The sequence below is a fragment of the Giraffa tippelskirchi genome, chromosome 12 (assembly GCF_054371585.1).
Source record: "Giraffa tippelskirchi isolate mGirTip1 chromosome 12, T2T-mGirTip1v1.2.pri, whole genome shotgun sequence".
Lineage (NCBI taxonomy): Eukaryota > Metazoa > Chordata > Mammalia > Artiodactyla > Giraffidae > Giraffa > Giraffa tippelskirchi.
The window spans coordinates 105,323,191-105,342,344 of record NC_137286.1 but is presented as its reverse complement, the minus strand read 5'-3'; the positions used below and the strand labels follow the sequence as shown (position 1 = coordinate 105,342,344).

The 19,154-nt window shown below is 42.2% G+C and overlaps 2 protein-coding genes across 5 annotated transcripts in view; one reads left to right on the top strand and one right to left on the bottom strand.

Moving 5' to 3' along the window:
* SACS (sacsin molecular chaperone) overlaps positions 1-18,202 on the bottom strand; it is a 78,170-nt gene extending 59,968 nt beyond the window's left edge. For both annotated transcript variants that reach the window (XM_081551696.1, XM_081551698.1), the window contains exons 1-2: positions 18,141-18,202; positions 1,929-2,434 (exon numbers count right to left, since the gene is read on the bottom strand). In XM_081551696.1, the coding sequence (XP_081407822.1) occupies positions 1,929-1,948 (20 nt within the window). In that variant the 5' untranslated portion in view covers positions 1,949-2,434; positions 18,141-18,202. The remainder of the gene's footprint in view (positions 1-1,928; positions 2,435-18,140) is intronic.
* The window catches only part of LOC145530394 (uncharacterized), a 39,484-nt gene extending 20,641 nt beyond the window's left edge, over positions 1-18,843 (top strand). The window contains exons 3-9 of one of the 3 annotated variants that reach the window (XM_081551705.1): positions 2,299-2,456; positions 9,995-10,085; positions 12,983-13,051; positions 13,402-13,451; positions 13,865-14,110; positions 15,128-15,245; positions 17,728-18,843. In XM_081551705.1, coding sequence (XP_081407831.1) covers positions 2,311-2,456; positions 9,995-10,085; positions 12,983-13,051; positions 13,402-13,451; positions 13,865-13,883 — 375 coding nt within the window. In that variant the 5' untranslated portion in view covers positions 2,299-2,310 and the 3' untranslated portion in view covers positions 13,884-14,110; positions 15,128-15,245; positions 17,728-18,843. The remainder of the gene's footprint in view (positions 1-2,298; positions 2,457-9,994; positions 10,086-12,982; positions 13,052-13,401; positions 13,452-13,864; positions 14,111-15,127; positions 15,246-17,727) is intronic. The other 2 variants (XR_014071730.1, XR_014071731.1) reach the window with 2 other exon arrangements.
* Positions 18,844-19,154: the final 311 nt, after the last annotated feature.

The window sequence follows — 19,154 nt, the reverse complement described above, 5'->3', positions numbered from 1 at the left end:
AGATGCAGTGCAGCTAAATTAATTAATTTTTTTAAAAAATGAGTGGTACCAACTCAATTTTTAGTTTAATATTTAGATGGTATAGTCAACAATATACCTGCTTTTATCTTAGTGCAACATTTTATATTGCTTATCACATAGATAATCTTCTTTTCTTGAACACTCACATAAAGCCAGTGGGCTGAGAAGGCTCTGCGTGTTAACGCAGTGGGTAAGAGCAAGCCTCATGGCCCGCACACACCCCCGAGCACTCATGATACAGTGCCCAAGATCAAGCCCACCCCAGATCCTTTTTAGCTTTAAAATTTATTATCTTGCTCCCTGAACAAAAACACCAGGCAATCAAGTTTTACACAGTAAGGGTCTTAATGAGACAAGTTTTAAATATCTTAATAAAAATGTGTTTATAAAATAATCTTAAGATGCTTTGATTATGAATGGATACTCTATGTATTCATAAATGCTGCTGTATACAGTCACTGACATTTTAGCTTTAAGGAAATAATAAGTTCTGAGGAAATTCTAAAGAGCCCAAAGCCTACAGGATGTAAATCTCTGCAAAGATATTCTCAAAGTTAATTTATACTTTGTTCTAGCTATAAATAGACTTGAGCACCTAGTGACTGCAAAGATGATCCAATCTGCTGGGTTTTTTTCACTGTCTCTTAGATGCTCCAAGTCAATCTTAATTGTTGAAAATATATACTTAGTGTCAGCATCAAAGAGTCTGTGTCATCACTGCTATTTAAAATAAATTTATACATGAAATTATTTCTAAGAAATCTGCTAACTGATAAGCTGAATGAAAATGAGTTCACATTTAAATAGAAAAAAAATCTACTTTCAAAACAAGAGGAAAGCACTATATGGAAGCAGTTTAGAAGGGAAAAAAAAAGAAAAAAATCCACAAAAAATACTGTGATATCACTTGTATGATGCTACATGAGGGTTGCTCTCTCAAGCTTAAACAATTTAGTGTCAGAAATAGTGAGAAAATTCATCTCAGATGACTTCTTATAATATTAGAAATAATCAAAAGTTCCAGTTTGTCAAAACTCAAACCCATTAAGTAGTCTCTGTACCTGTGTTATTCTCACATATGAATAACAATCAGTCACAATTTAATCCTGATTTGTTAAGGAGGAAGTTCTTTTGAAACTTCCTCTTTTTAATGAATAAAGGTTTTCAAAAGGTAAATGAGAAAAACAAATATTGGGTTTTCCCAATATTTCAAATTGGAAAGTCAAATTTACAAAGTCCTTTTATTAGTTGATGTCATTGGATTATAAGATGTGAGGACTTACCTGGTCTCTATGGACCTAACTTTTTGATTATTGAACACACTATTTGAATACATCCATCAAAAATCAATGAAAGAGTATTTTGTTATAAGAAGAAAGGAAAGCAGAGAAATTTAAGGGGTAATTCTACATATCACTGATACTATATATTTTTGCACATACCCTCAAGCTTATAAAATAAGTTCCTATAAAATAGCAACTAAATTTTCATCATTTATAAAGGAAAAGCAGAGCGTCCTCTCTCTTCTCTCAGCTTATCTGATACAATTGCAAGTACTTGACAGTAGTTATTTAATATTTTCCAAATAATCACAGGCCAGTGAAAGGCACCAATACACACATTTAATGAGGGAGAAAATAGGACACATCGAGTCAACTGTCCACTGTAAGAGCCACACCAGGAAACAGAACCCAGAACCATCTGGGAAATGGAAGGAGTGATCCTCAACCCACGATACAAGTGTCGCCCGCACAATCCCCATTCGAACCAACGTGTCTGGGGTTGATTCACTTTTACCTCGAGAGAGCTTCCCTCTGTTTTTGCCAACATATGTTTCCTATGGGAAAACCCAGCAAGCCTTGAATCTCAGTGCAAAGTGGCGTAATTTAAAACATTCACTCATTTACCTATTATCCTGGGTCTCCATTATCACTTGTCCCGGAATATCTGTCTGGGAAAACCATGAAAATATTTTTCCTCCTTCCAAGTTGTTCCCGTAAGCGTGCACTCCAGTCCAGCTCGCCTGGCCAGCGGAAGGGTGGTTTTCCCCTCAGCGTCCGTTCATCATCCGATGTGGGAAAGCATCGCTGTGTTCGGTGTTTACGCTCCTTAAGGCAGGGCTCTCCCGTCTCAGTGTCACCCCACTGGGTTACACCTGCTGATCAGCAGCCCACGGGCCTTCTTCAGGTAAAACTGATCAGCTAATGGGTTCTGGCTTTTCCCCAAAGCAAAGAGGAGCTATTTTCATCTGAGAACCTTCCGTATTTCTTTCTGCAGGAGGTGGGGAAGATGTTGTGGACGTTCTCAGGCCCTGTGCTCCTCGCCCTCATCTCAGCAGACGTACAGTACTCCCTGGCGAGTGCCCTTCTCCTTGCTCTGGTGACACCTGCATCTTGGCATCACTTCTGGGATCCTGAAAGAAAAACCAAGGAAGGGTAAAAAAGGAGTAGGGGAAAGTCCTCCCAGTAAAGGCACAGATGAGGCAGCTCCTCGTGGCCGACAGCCACAGTGCTGAGCTCCAGGGACTTTCTAATTATAAGCTGCTGGTTGTGTTGCAGCCCGCCTAGGAGCATGGCACCTGGTCTCCCCTCACCACCGGCAGACACACATAGTAACCGCACACGGCCGTCGCTATAAATAACAACATGTCCACTTAACTGAGTTCCATGTTCTCACTCCCTACGCATTTCTCCTCATCCCTCCAGTTCCCTGGCTTCTTCCAAGTGGAATATGTGCTTCGCACAATGTACCTTTTCTCAAGAACAGCACCCCAAGACCCAAGCCTGTGACTTTATACATTATAACTCACATCTGAAAATGAAACATCTATGCTTAATAAATAAGAGTATCTTACTAGCAATATGCTTAAGAACCATGGGTGCCTGCAACAGCCTAACACGTTAAGAGATAAACCAGAAGGAAAAAAAATGACAAACTTTGACAACCAGGCTAAGTCAAAGGGATGCATGAGACTGAATTTTCTACCCACTCTTGCAAGTATCATGGTTACAAATCCTTTATAATGTCCAAGGCTCCATCTTAGACATGATGGCATTTCTTTGGGGGAAACATATGTGTGAAAGCAGGAAACTGCCACACATCTGTGAAATACCAACCTAAGAAACACCAACTCTGCCGGTGGTGAGGGGAGACTAGGTGCCATGCAGTTGATAATTAAAAAGTCCCTGGAGCTCAGAACCGCGGAGCTTCGAAACACCGAGCTAAGTGGTGGTGTTTCAGATGCTCGACTAGGAAGTGAGGGGCAGAAAACGGGAAAACCAGCTGCTGACTTATTCTGTTTTTGCTACCCAGCAATGTTGCCTTGTGGACGAAAGTAATGTAGAGATCATAATCAAAGCTATATTTAGATCACTATAGATTCCTGGATTCATGAAAACCCAGGGAAGAAACTCTAGACTCACTGCAAATTCTTCCCCAAACACTTCCCTAGTGAGTTGCTATCATAAAAAAATCCATAGGCACCATAAGTGAGATTAACGGAAACAAACCCATCCAAAATCTTATTCCTCTTTTATAGGAAATCATATATCAAATATTTTGTCTGCCACCTGTCAAGAATGAGAATAATTCTAGACTTTAAGTTAAAATTTAAGAATTAAAACTAAACTAAGGAACTGTAGTCGCAAGAGAGTGGAAGCCTTTCGTATGATGGTGGATTTTAAAAATTGAACTCTTCAGTTTGAAGTGTTCAGATTCAGAGCAGTTGTGTATAATAAAGCAGAACAGGATTGGTTTCTTTATCTGTAAAACAAGAGAAATGGAATGTGTTGAGATCTGATCAACATTATCAACATCGATACCAACGTTATCAAAGTTATCAACACCTCTAAAATTCTATGATTCTAGATATGTATACATTCTTTGAACTCATCAACAGTTGTGGGAATAGGAATTAATCCAAATATATCTTTTAAATACAAAAAAAATTGTCAGTGAAAATGTCCTTTTAAAGATAACTGCAAAATATGAGTGTATTGTTGAAGAGACGCAGGCTTTATATGAATGTTTTTGGTAAAATAAGAGCCTCCGAGGGAAATCTGTAATGGCTTATGCTTGGAGCAAGGCCTTCAAGACTTTGCCTGCAGCCCGCGAGGCGTGTCCAAGCTGGAGGTCCTGCCTCCCTGAGAATGTTTGCTGGAAATAGGAGAATTTCTGTGAGTGGACCACTGCACATCTGTGCTCACCAACTCCACTGCTTCCGTCGCTAGTTCCAGCTTGTCAATACCTTTTAGAATGCATATTCTGTCATCTGGGGCTTCCCTGGTGGCTTAGCTGGTAAAGAATCTGCCTGCAATGTGGGAGACCTGAGTTCGATCCCTGGGTTGGGAAGATTCCCTGGAGAAGGGAAAGGCTACCTACTCCAGTATTCTGGCCTGGAGAATTCCATGGACTGTATAGTCCATGGGGTCACAAAGAGTTGGACGTGACTGAGAGACTATCATTTTCATTGTCACTTTCTGTCATCTGGGATGTTAACTAACCTCATATCACCTGGCATGTTATGATAAACTTGCTAAACAGTAAAGAGCCTCATGGCAAATTATTATAACTTTCCTCCAGATGGACAATGTACCATCATTACAAAAAAAAAACCAATCTTTGTGTCGTTTTTCCTAAATAACTCTGAGCTGTAATGAATGCATATCACACACGTTTTTAGCCATCATATAGCGACTTTCCCCAGCGTATTATTTTTGCCAGGATACCGTCTTTCTCCTGACCTCTACTGAGCTGCCATCTGAACAGTTTTGTCTAAGGGAGAAATGAACTGAAGATGTGCCCCCCTGCATCCATGCTGGGACCCAAGGACCACCGCGTTCTAACCTCTCATGACTGCTCGCTAGCAATCCCATCTTCAGTTTTAGTATCACTTCTGTTATGAACATCTGACCCACAATTTGGAATTCCAGAAACTATTTCCCTTTTTTGGACACTGGACCAGTTGTACTTCCCAGGACCTGTCTTACTCCCTGATCATTCAGAACTCACCCTCTGTGGCTGAACAACTTATACTTGCCAATGACCATGCATGTGGGTGAGAGAAGGCAGTGAGCTGCCTGGAACATCAGTTTCCCAAGTGATAGTCACAAATTATAGTCATTTCATAATGTTTCTCATATTTGAGATGCAGCATACCATTCTGAGGATCTTTGGCCTACTATGTATCACCTCTTTGATTATTTACTTAATGTTTTTCTTTCTAAAAATAACTCTCTACTTCAATAAATGTATTATAAAAGGAAACTTTCCACCCACAATATAAATGGAAACCCAGTACCACTTTCCACAAACAGAGGGTAGCTCTAAAAATAAACAAAAGGAACACAAAAGGAATCTTATTAAATTCTGGTTGAAAGCAAGAGCCCACGAAAAACACTGAGGCTTTGACTTGCTCCTTCTTCATTATAAAGGGGGTTTTGTAGATGTATGGGCCATTTACTGCCTTCAATAATTTCATTCAGGAAAATGAATGACTGAAAATTAAGTATCCATTTCAAGACCTTAGAAAAAAGATTATGGGGATAATTCCAAAGAAAAGAAGGTTGAGAGTAGATAAGAGTAGAATTAACAAAATAGAAAACAAAGATACAATGGAAAAGTGAGTTATTTTAAAAGTCTATTAAAATTGGCCAGCACGACTGATCAAGATAAAAGAAGTAGTATATATAATATATACAAATATAGGGATGAAAATGGGATGCATCAGGAATTTAAAAGATAAAAGAATATTATTTTTTAAACTTCATTTATTTATTTATTTTTGGTCATGCCATGTGGCTTGCGAGATCTTAGTTCTCCTACCAGGAATTGGCTACATTCTGTGCTTCCCAGATGGCACTAGTGGTAAAGAACCTGCCTGCCAATGCAGGAGACGTAAGAGACACGGGTTTGATCCCTGGGTCAGGAAGATCCCCTGGAGTAGGAAATGGCAACCCACTCCAGTATTCTTGACTGGAAAATCCCATAGATGAGAGGAGCCTGTCTGGCAACAGTCCATGGGTTCCTACAGTCCATGGGGTCACAGAGTCAGACACAGCTGAAGTGACTTAGCATGTCACCAGGAATTGAACTCAGGCCCTCAGCAGTGAAAGTGCAGAGTCCTAACCACTAGACCACCAGGGAATCCCCTAAAAATAACTCTAAGGTAATGAATTTTCAAACTTTGAAAATAGACAAATTATTGGAAAAATATAAAGTACCAGACTAATTCAAGAAACAAGTCAATCCAAAATAGTTTCATTTACTGATATTTAAAATCTCTCCAAAGGGAAAACGTTAGGCTAGATGGTTTTACTGGAAAGATGTACCAGATATTCAATAAGCAAGTAACTCTAAAACAACAAAGTCTACCAGAAAATATAAAAACAGACAACATGCCCAAATAATGTCATGTGTCTGATAATATTCCCAAATTCAATTATCTAAACCAGATTGGGACAGTATAGAAAAGGAAAATTACTGGCCAATCTCATTCATAAACACAGATGCAAAAATTCTACATACATATTAGCAAGCTGAACGTAGCACATACAGTATAATAATACAAGATAATAGTCTATGACCAAATTGATTGGACTTATCAGAGGATCAAATTCCATACACATTAAAGACCTTCCCCCAAACAGGAGAGAAAACAAAAAACATTTAGTAAAGAGGAAATAGATGGGAACTTCTTAATGAGCAAATCTCATACTGGGCTATCTCTGTGTCTAGTAAACATTTCACTGGACAGGGCAGGAGGTGGGGGGGAACTATCACGTTTCACAGGTGGGACATTCTAAAAGTATTTCAGACAATTCAACAGAATTAATGATAGAGTTGATCCAGATTACTGATAGAAGTTCAACTGTATTTCTACACACCAGCAAAAGTTTTTTAAAGGTATTTTTAGAGACAACCATTTATAATAGCAAGAAAAAAAGTTACCTTGGAATAATTATAACAAAAAGCTTGTATAAAAATTTTAGGTAGAAAATCTATTAACTTGAACAAAAGACACCCTTTAAAAATGGTGATATGTACATGATGCAGGGCAGGAAGGCTCAATATCACTGACATGTCCCCTCTCCTCCAATTGGTCTTTTAATTCAAACACATTCCAATCAAAATCCCAAAAACCTTTCAAAATAAAATTTGAAATTCTAAAAGTTTTATGGGAGAACAAGGGGATAAGAATAAAGACAGCCCTTCAGAAGCATGAGGGGAAAGACTTGCTCTGCTAAATAGCAAACTGAAATGTAAAGCTATAATAACTGAGTTGGTATGGTATTCAAACAGAAACAATCAAAGGGTATAAAGCTCAGAAATAGATCCTTGCATTAATGGAAACTTGATATGTGACAGAGGTGCTGGTAGAGTATGGTGGGGAAAGCCGGACCATTCAAGAAATGTTACTGGGACAAGTTCTTACCCACCAGGAAATATAAATGTATTTGAACCTCACAGTGCACACAAGTATCAATTTCAGGTGACTAAGGGCTTAAGTGAGACAATCAAACCTTAAAGTTTCTAGAAAGAAATATAACCCAATATCCTCATTACCTCAGGGTAGAGATGAACTCCTTAAACGGTAGCTAGAAAGCATGAACCACAGAAGAAAAAGATGACTACCTTCAAACCACATTAAGCGAAGAACATCTGTTCACCTAAAGTAAGCTACATACATCAGGAGAACATTCTTGCCACACAGATAATCAACAGAGAACACTTGAAAATAAAAAAGAAACAACCTCAAAGGAAAGTGGGCAAAATAGTCTAATTTATATATACTCTTTTGCATGCACAGTATTTCCATTTAAAAATGGTAAAAATTAAATGTCTACTATATTGTGTCTCCAGCATGGGATAATGTTGAAAATACATTTATAACATGATAGAGTAGTATATAATAACATCTTTGTTTGAAGTAGTATCTTTAATATCTTTAATTTATTATCAAAATAGCTGTTCATTAAGAATGAGGTACAGATGGACTAATAGACTCCACATAATAAGGTTTTTAAAAAGAGGAAGGAAGGAAGAGGAAAGAATGGGGAGGGGAGGCAGGGAGAGAAGAGATTTGCAGAAAGGGTCACCTTGCATTGCAACCTCATTTTTGCTGCCTTTGTGAGAAGCATCTATTCCTTCCCTAAACACTATTCATGCCCTTTCTCGTTATCAAGGTCTGCACCCAAAGCCTTGTGAAACCACCCTGAGAACTTACTCCCCAAGCATTCAAAGTATTCCTCAGGGTTCCCAAGACCCCCTCAGTACCAATAGATCCTTCTTCATTCATATGAAATTCTGCACATGATATTTAAACAATACTATTTATTTAATAGTATTAAATAGGGGAGAAAAAATTGCTACCTCCAACTGTATCTCTTCGGCATGAGAATGAATTTAGGCTGATAAGCCACATAGATGGACCTGGAGGTTATCATGCTAAGCGAAGTAAGTCAGAAAGGGAAAGACAAATACCATATGACATCACTTATATGTGGAATCTAAAATGTCACACAAGTGAACTAATTCACGAAACAGACTGACAGATACAGAGAACAGACCTATGGTGGTTAACGGAAAGGGCAGTCAGGAAGGGATGGACTGGCTGTTTGGGGTTAATAGATGCAAACTAGGACTTCCCTCATAGCTCAGCCAGTAAAGAATCTGTCTGCAATGCAGGAGACCCAGGTTCGATTTCTGGGTTAGGAAGATCCTCTGGAGAAGGAAATGGCAACCCACTCCAGTATTCTCACCTGTAGAATCCCATGGACAGAGGAGCATGGCAGGCATTCATGGGATCATAACAGTTGGACATGACTTAGCAACTAAATCACCACAGATGCAAACCGTTATATACAGGATGGATAAACTACAAGGTCCTACTGTGCAGCACAGGGAACTATATTCAATATCCTGTGATAAACCATAATGGAAAAGAAGATGAAAAAGAATATATATACATATTTATGTATGTATAATTGAATCACTTTATCACCTAAGGACTGATTTCCCTTAGGATTGACTAACTGGATCTCTTTGCAGTCCAACGGCCTATCAAGAGTCTTCTCCAACACCACAGTTCAAAAGCATCAATTCTTTGGTGCTCAGCTTTCTGTATGGTCCAACTCTCACATCCATACATGACTACTGGAAAATTTAGGCTGATGCTTTGTAAGGCCCCAAAGACTCAAGAGGAAGCTTTGACCTTCTCATTAACTATCTAAAGGAACACAGAGCATCTGTTCCAGGATGGGACCATCACCATACAGAACTGTGGAATGAACTAGGCACATGGACAGGGAGGACCCTGCAGAGTCTGTCTGCTGCAATTTGCCTGTGTCCCATTGTCGCTGCCTGGCCCAGCAAACAGCTGTTTACCAAATGTTGGCTTTCCTATCTTCAGGTCAATTGCCCTCCTCCCCTTTGAAGTCCCAAACCACTACTCCCATGACCCTGTCTTTAGCTGAAGATGGTACTTAAGTTGAGGGCTGTAGCCGTTTCAGTGAGTTATTCAGTTCCTGGGTCTCTCCGTGTATCTGTGTTTGTCACTCAGTCACGTCCGACTCTTTGAAACCCCATGGACTGTAGCCCGCCAGGCTCCTCTGTCCATGGGATTTTCTAGTCAAGAGTACTGGAGTGAGCTGCCATTTCCTTCTTCAGGGGATCCTCCCAACCCAGGGATTGAACCTGGGTCTCCTGCATTGCCAGCAGATTCTTTACCATCTGAGCCAGACTCCTTAATAAAATTTTGTTTGATTTTCTCACCTTAATCCTCAGACAAACCAGCAGAACTTAGAAGGTAGAGGAAAATTTCTTCCGTATAGTTTCCTCATTTTACAGGTTAAGACACCAAAGCTTAAAGAGGTTAGAGGCTGTACCCACACTCCGTGGGCGAGGAGAAGGGGACAAGATGACAGATGTTCTCAGGACCTGTCAGTGTCAGTCTACTGAGACATTAGCTCTGCAGGTGGGGTGCGAGGCAGCAAGCGTGTCACACCTTCAAGAGCATCTGGGGACATCAGGAAGTGACCCGGCCCCAGCAGACCTCTCCGCCCCAGGTAGGGGATTTCAACAATAAACCAGGCTACTTTCACAGAATAACGCTAAAAAAGGTAGAGCGCATCAACATTTACAAAGCCTTTGTTATACATTATTTTACTTATTCTCATGATTACTTTGTGCTAATTCAAGATCAAAATATATAGACAAAAGAAATATTAAAATGTCTTAATTCTCAGCATGTGATTCACACACACACTCACACCTTTATTCAGTTCAACAAATATCCATTTCTTGGTGTGCGGTGGCCAAATAGTCTATATATGCAGATAAATGAACACATCTCTCCCTATAATTAAGTGTACGTGTGTGTGTGTGTGTGTGTGTGTGTGTGTGTGTTAGTCATTCAGTCATGTCTGACTCTTTGTGATCCCACGGACTGTAGCCCACCAGGCTTCTCTGTGGGATTCTCCAGGCAAGAATACTAGAGTGGATTGCCATTCCCTTCTCCAAATTAAATGTATATTTATTGCTATTTCATCCTTATTGTTTTAAACTACAGAAATGTTTTGTTCCTTGCTGACTACCACTATATAGGATTTTTATACTCTATGTTTAATGTTTCTATTGTATATAAATCTCCATCTGATAATGAATCCATTTTTGAGTGCTTCAGTATACCACACGTTTACTTCTATAAATCCTTTACAATGACAATACGTGGACGATAAAAGCTACTAGCCTTTCTTACGGCATCTAATATGATTGAACAGCAGTTTAATGTAATTTTAAGCATAAGAAATATATACATTCAAACTATCCATACTAATAAATTTGACAGTTCCTCAATAAGAAAAATCAAATTAATCATGATATGTTAAATCTAGGTTTGTTTTTTTTTTTACTGCTTTCATGATAATTTTGTCTTTATTTCATTAACACGGTCAAGAATATTAGAATATCCTAAATTTTGAATACAGTGGAAATGTTACTGATAATAAAACTGTAATGTAGTGTGGTAAGATTACCTTGCAGAGGTGCAGTGCTTTTAATTTGTTAGAGTGATTTCATAGATACTGTCTTGTTTCAGTCTCATAACAGCCTAATGAATTGGTAGGAAATTACTAATTCCATTTTACAGTTAAGGAAATTGGTGTCCAGGAAAGTCAAGCACCATCTCAAGGACTTAAACTAAGGTTTTTACTCCATCTCTTACCTTAGTCCTGCTATTGACTGCCTGACACAATAAAGACACTGAACTATTATGTCCTTTTCTGCCCGTATGTTTCCCCAAAGGGGAAGTCGGCTGCCCATCTCGTATCACTGAAGGTGGAGGCCACAGCTTGGGAATCATATAATCTGAACGACATCCGCAAGTACCTAATGAACTGCAGGCCAGTCCCGCAAATACAAGACACCAGTCTTTGCTCATGGAATATTCTCTAACACACGAAGGGACATGACAAGCTCACAGCCTCTGCCCACTGACCCTTGTCCTTCTCTCACGCATCAGAAGCCAAACAGTTGGTGGCTACAATGGCAATTAGGGAACCGGCCTGGAGGTCAGCCCTGGCCAGCTGTGGAATCCACGCATTTGGCTTCGTCGCCCGAAGCCACTGCCCACGGCTAATACAAGCACAGTGTGTCCATCCAGCAAAAATGCCCTGCTTTGGCAGCCCGGCCTCTCCCATAGCAGATGGAGTTGGCACCATATATGATCTCATTCAAGGAGCAGGAAAGAAACATGCCAGCTCCACTTACCAGGGCAAACGTTTCTTTGAGTTGCTCTACTTGAGACAGAAACAGGTCAGACACCCAGGGTTTAAATCATGACCATGTGGCCGAAAGCCGTGTCTAAGGAAGTGGGGACTCAAGGGGGGCCCTCCCCCTTCACTGTTCTCAACAACCCTGAGCTCTACCTGTCTCAACTGCGCCAGTCTCCCTAGAAACAGTCTTGTCACCCCTATATAGCAAAGACTCAAGCCAAAAGAGACTTCAGCGGCCTCTTGCAATAAAACACACATTCCTCTAAAGATGGGAATTAAAAATCAGCATTACTTTTCATCATGCTCGATCAGACACATTCACACACAGCTAAATCCTCTGTGATGTGCTGAAAAATTCACCCTTGAAAGTCCCTAATGTTACAGAAACAAGGAGCCAGTGCAGACAGACTCCTAACCCACAGGAGCCTCCACTGGAATTACCCTCGAAATAACAGTATTCCTCTCCTTGCTGTCAGAGCAAAACATGAGTCAGCACAGACTTGAAAAAGGCATCTTTGCAAAACAGAGAAGTCAGATTAATTCACCTTGTAAATCAAGAGCCCAAAATGTAAGACAAAGGAAGAATTGCAGCCATTATTAATAACAGGACTGCCTGGGCACAGTCTACTGTAAAGAAGGTCATGGTCACTACAGCCATTACGTGACCCCAGATAAACATCCCTGAAATGGAAGATTTACATAATACACTTTACAGAGCCCAGACGTGGAGTTAAAGGTAACAGATACTTATTATGTAGGGTATTTGAGGGTGTGTCCTGTGTGCTTGCTCAGTTGTGTCTGACTCTTTGTGACCCCATGGACTGCAGGTTCCTCTGTCCATGGGGATTCTCCAGGCAAGAGTACTGGAGTGGGTTGCCATTTCCTTCTCCATGGGACCTTCCCAACCCAGGGATTGAACCCGTGTCTTGAGTCTGCTGCACTGCATGCAGATCCTTTACCACTGGTACCACCTGGGAAGCCCTCATGTGTGTATGTGTATGTGTGTGCAATTAAAGATTTCCAGTAGAATGTACTGCAGAAAAAATATCGTATATCAAATCTAATAAGAAAAATGTATAAATTATCCCCTCAAGTGTCCCAAGTGTTCTCTTCCATGTTGTACAAACCTTCCTCGTCTTTGCAAGGAGGTCCTCCAGAATGTCTTGTTCACCTTTGCCTCCCCTGGTCAGATGCAAGGCCGTGGATACAGAAGGTATTCAATAGAGAATGAATCGTTTCATCACTCTGGCCATTTCCAGGTAACAAGAGACACCTATACAGTTCACAGTGTGTCTTGAATCGAGTGGATCTAGTTTTAGCTTTTGGTTCATCAGAGGGCGGAGCTAATTGTTGGAGACAAGGATTTGGAGGGGCTACCACTGGAATAAGCTCCCTGGAGTCTCAGATTGATCTTTAAAAGCTCAATTATCTTCCAAGTTTATACAAAATTAATATGCCGTATGGGTAAATTGTACAGTATGTGAATGATATCTCAATAAAACTTTTACTTTTTCTTTAGATTTTTTTTTAATGTGGACCATTTTTAAAGTCTTTATTGAACTCATTACAATATTGCCTCTGTCTTATGTTTTGGTTTTTTGGCATCAAGGATCCTAGTTCCCAGGCCAGAGATGGAACCCATACCATCTGCACTGGAAGGTGAGGTCTTAACCAATGGACCACTAGGGAAGTCCCTCAATAAAGCTTTTAAAAATCGTATATTAAAAATAGATTATATGATTGAAATAGATCTCATTTGATATTATCTAATATTATTATTATCTGACTTTTTGAAGGGAAAAGTAATATGCACTCATTCATTGGAAAACCCAAGTTTCTCTAGAAGCCTGGGGGAGGGGACTTTGCCCACCTGACATCTGACAGTGGTGGGGTGGGGGAGAGGGGGTGCAGTCATTGAGCAATTGGTCCATTTAAGGAGGAGGAAATTGACTCTCCGTGAGATGAAGCTTACTCCTTGGAAGGAAGGTTATGGCCAACCTAAATAGCATATTTAAAAGCAGACATTACTTTGCCAACAAAAGTCCGTCTAATCAAGGCTATGGTTTTTCCAGTGGTCATGTATGGATGTGAGAGTTGGACGGTGAAGAAAGCTGAGCGCTGAAGAATTGATGCTTTTGAACTGTGGTGTTGGAGAATACTCTTGAGAGTCCCTTGGACTGCAAGGAGATCCAATCAATCCATCCTAAAAGAGATCAATCCTGGGTGTTCACTGGAAGGACTGATGTTGAAGCTGAAACTCCAATACTTTGGCCACCTCATGCGAAGAGTTGACTCATTGGAAAAGACCCTGATGCTGGGTAGGATTGGGGGCAGGAGGAGAAGGGGACAACAGAGGATGAGATGGTTGGATGGCATCACTGACTCGATGGACATGGGTTTGGGTAGACTCCGGGAGTTGGTGATGGACAGAGAGGCCTGGCGTGCTGCAATTCGTGGGGTCGCAAAGAGTAGGACACGACTGAGCGACTGAACTGAACTGAACTGAACTGAGATGAAGCATCAGAGCTAGTTTCACGTGGAGTCAGTTTTAAACCATGTTTATCTGACTCCAAATAAATATATTTAAAATCTTGGGTATTTTTTTCAGTCATTAGCAGAGCCTCTGGGGAACATGAGGTGACTGGGACACACTCTTCAGGATTAGAACCTTCTTAGGATAATCATGGGGTTTAAATATTTCATAGACAAAAGCTTTAGTCAATAAACCTAGGGAGATGCTTGGCATATTATACAAAATTGACAAAGATTGGATGTAATTTATATTGTAAGTTTAAAAACCTAACAAATTAGTATCTTTATGCCCAATGAAATGAAATGAAATGTTAGTCACTCAGTTCTGTCCAACTCTTTTTGACCCCATGGACTGTAGCCCACCAGGCTCCTGTGTCCATGGGATTCTCCAGGCAAGAATACTGGAGTGGGTTGCCATTTCCTTCTCCAATGAAGTAACCATTATTTATCAAGTAAGGTTCTGTTTATATAAGGGTGCCAGATTTAGCAAGTAAAAATATGCCTAGTTAAATTTAAATTTCAAACAAATAATTTTTTTAGATTATGTTTATCTTATACAATAGTTTCTGTAATTCATCTGGTAACCCTATTAGGACTTTTTTTAATGGTTAAATGCATCATTGCATTAAAAACAAGGAGAAAGACGGAACCTCTATTCATATGGTAAAATACTGCACAAATTCCAGATGCAGCAAAAATCCAAACTTCTCTCTAGGACTTAGTACTTTAATGAAATATGAAGTTTAAATGATAACCCATAAAAATATTCAAGCAGCTTTGACTTTTTTTTAATGTCATTTCAGAACACGTGAAAAGGCTATGGAACAGCAGAGCCCATATTTTCTGGACTAGACGACAGACTAGTGGTCTCAACCAGAACAGAATACTGAAAACAGACGTTTGTCTGGATGGAACGTTGCTGTAAGTGAACCACCAATGTCCCCGACAAGACAGAGAAGCCCTGTGGCATCCTGGGCTTCACACGGCCATGACCTCTGGGTGCCCTGATGCAGGGCCCCATGGTGCAGGAGTCAGTATTCGGGGAGGGGGGCCGATCTCAGCACTCACTGACATCCAGCGAGAAAAGTGAAACTGGAGACTGTCCTGTCAACCCCCTCTTTCTACAAATCAGGAACAGTCGGGTGTCTTAATTTTACATTTAATAATCTGCAAAGTGGGCTGCCTGCTTCATAAGGCTGCTGTGAGAATGAAGAGAGGCAGCAAGCATGAAATTGGGGTATTTGATGGAATAATTGTTATAAACTGAGTATGTCAGGCCTTGAAGGAAATGTAAAGATCGTCTACACCATACATCTCACCTCAGAGCTGAGGTTAAATGACTCTCCAATTAGCACAGAGAGAAGCCAAGGCTGAGACAGGGCCACGCCCCTAATTCCCAGGCTGTGGCCCTTCCCACTTCCTTGTGTCTCCTGAGGCGCAGGCACAACGGCCCATCCTGACTGCAATCTGACACAAGGTGCTCAGTGTGGAGTTTCAGGGAGGCAAAGGTGCTGAGGAGAAAGGCACATAAAATAGAATCGTCCGGGAAGGGGACACATGTAAACCCATGGCTGATTCATGTCAATGTATGGCAAAAACTATTACAATATTGTAAAGTAATTAGCCCCCAACTAAAATAAATAAATTTATTTAAAAAAAAAAAGCAATCCCAGCACTTGCAGTAGGAAAAGCAGGTTACCACCTTGGTGTCCACCATCAGAACCACCATAGGAACTGTTCTCATTTCCAGTTTGGCGCCCTTTACATCATTCACTTGGCGGTCCTCAGTTGGACTCACGGCAGGACTGTCAATGTCCTCAATTCTGCCATCACTCAGGACTTAAAGGGACCTAGGGAAAGGGAATGGGCCCTTCCTCCTCCAGCAGAACACGCCTGTGCCGACATGAAAATGTCTGCATCACTTTTACAAGAGATCCTTCCCTCTGTCTCTCTCAGTCATGTCCAACTCTCCACAACCCCATGGACTGTAGCCCACCAGACTCCTCTATCCGTGGGATTCTCCAGGCACGAATACTGGAGTGGGTTGCCATGCCCTCCTCCAGGGGATCTTCCCAACCCAGGGATCAAACCCATGTTACCTGCATTGGCAAGTGGATTTTTTTACCACTGAGCCACCTGGGAAGCCCTAAGGGATCCTTATCAAGTACTGAGTATGTTTTATGTACTCAGAGATGATTAAGAAGCACTTGGTCAAACGATCATTTCAAAATCCATTCCTTCAGGGACACAGTAGAGAACCCTCTTTAGCCTACTTCCCCGTGGATGGGTGGACAGGTAGCTGGGTGAATTGAATGGGAAAATGACAAAACATCCCCTGAGTAGCTACATCTGTGCCAAGGATGGTGCTGGGTGCCTTCAGATGAACTGGCTCAACTCAATCCTAGAAAATTGTGTGAACAACTGCCATCATCTAGCATAGGAAGGAACTGAGGCTCGCAGAAGCTGAGGGGGTTTTCGGAGTCTGCAGAGCTGAGATCTGAACCCAAGTCTTCTGACAGCAAACCTAGCGTAAAGCAACAACACAGGAGATGTGCTGATGTAAGCCACCTTGTCTTAAAGTAAGGCTGTCATGAGGCTTCTTTTCCTATCATATGAAGAACAGAAAACACCGTTTTAATCATGGAAAAGATCTCAAAAACCAAACAAGGAGCCAGGAAGATATGGGAGTATGGTTGGTTTGAAAGAGAAACTGAAGGAGCCTTGACCTCAACCGAAAAGGAGCGGTTTGGCCAGGCAAAAAGCCAGGAAGGTAAAGAAAGGATGAAAGGACGGCCACGGGAGGAATGAGGACAAGGAACTGGGTGTCATTTGTCCGTGATGTGAAAGAAGACTTTGCGGCAAGATTAGGGAAAGACAGCCGGTTAGTCCTGAGTAAAATCAGTGGGACATGATGCCCATGCACTAACCTAATGCATGCCTGGTTATCGATGTATACAGCATTAAGAAACAATGTGAGAGCTCTGCCTTCCAAGTGACAAATAAAATGAGGTTGAGGATCTATCACTCCCATCCGCACTGGAGAAGTCAGAGCTCCCTGGGTTATAACTCCAGGGAGCACATGGGGTTGACCTGCATTCCGCCTTTTATCCAAACCGGCTCTCGCACAGGGAGGACAAAGTCACACAAAATTAAAGCCCAAACACTGGCACATCAGAAACAAACCCAGCCCTCTTCACCGAGGTATCATCAACCTTGTTTTAAGAAACAGAAAAGGAGCAAGGGATTTTTCGTTGTTGTTAAAACTGGGATACTCTTTCTAAGAACTTAAGGATCACTGATTAAACTATAATTTAATAACCAGGGAAAACGTGGTCCACTCAAAGCAGGGTGTTCCAATATTGCTATGTAAGATAACTGGGTGATATGTGTGGACTCATTTCAGGGCGTGCGGTTTAAAGGAGGACAATCGCTCTACATCAGGCCGGAAGGCACTTGGGGGATCCCGCTTTACGATTCAACAGGACACTCCCGGGCCCACACTCCACGTTACAGCAAAGGATCCTTTGTGAGCAGACCCACATGCCGGGCTGGAAATGAAAATGACAAAGCCGGGCTGTCTGAGCATCTCAGCGAGGGCGGGTCGCCTCGCCCACCGCCGCAGGCTGTGGCCCAGACTGGGGGGAGTGGAGAAAGGGCCCCTTCCTCACCGCGCCCAGGGGCGCTCAGGAAGCGCCCCAGTCCTCTCCGAAGGCGGCTCCCCCCACCGGCCGCAGGGCCCGGGCGCCTCCCCCCGCCCCGCGGGCCCGCACTCCCGGGGCCCCCTCCGGGCCCCCAGCCGGGGCCTCACGCGCTCACCGGGGCTGCCAGCGCCGCGTCCGCCCTTTGTTGTCCTTGTATCCCGTCAGCGGGTCCGGCGCGACTGGCCCCGCAGCCGCGCTGGTCCAGGCCCCGAGCCGGTGCCGCAGTCAGCAGCCCGCCCTCCCCACCCGCACGCATGCTTTTTTTTTTTTTTCTTTTTAAAGAGATAGAACCATCCCCAACCTCGGGTGTCGATAATGCTGCACCAGGCGGCCTGCTGGCTCGGGCTGGTGACACAGACCACAGAGAGCCCGCTGTCCCTTCTCTTCTGACTGCAGAGCTTCATTCGGAGGGAGGCACGGCTGCAAGAGGTCATCTCCGCTGGACCCGGGGAGACCTAGGGCCGCGGTCGCCTTAGACAAGTCGTTTGCGGGTGGCATTTTCCCACGGAAAACAGAGAGTCCCTGTCCATGTCCAGTCTGGAAATCCTGTAATTTACCAGAATCACCTAGAAAAACACCAGCTGCATACTTGCTGCTGAAACGCAATAAATACACCATGTGTGCCTTGCAGGTTCTAGCTCACAAGGTGCTTTCTGTATTTTATTTGGATTTGAGTAGGAGGTCCCAAAGGTTAAAACAAAAAAAAAGCATTCACTCAAAATACTTTGTAAATTGTGAAATGCTCTCCAGCTGTCAGAGGCTCTACGTTTTCATTGTTACTGTCAGTTGAGTAATAAAAAGACTGGAACAATAGATCAGATAGGATCTATCTCCTTGCTTCCTACAAGAGCGGCATGTGAAATCCCAGCAAAGTCTGTGTTTATAGACAGCCCTCCCCTCCGCACCTTGGATGGGTGCACCGTGCTCCTCCGTCCAGGTTCATCCAGGTTCCATGTGGACAAGCCCATGTCCCCAGTGGGATCTGCATTGGAGGATTATCTGGGCGCAGATGGAGCGTCCAAGCTCCGGGCTGCTTTACCCCAAAGGAAAATTGCTAACTCAGCTCAGCAAATTCTAGAACTCTCCCCTGGGGAGACCAAGCAGGCCCCCAATGTCAGAATCAGCCCAG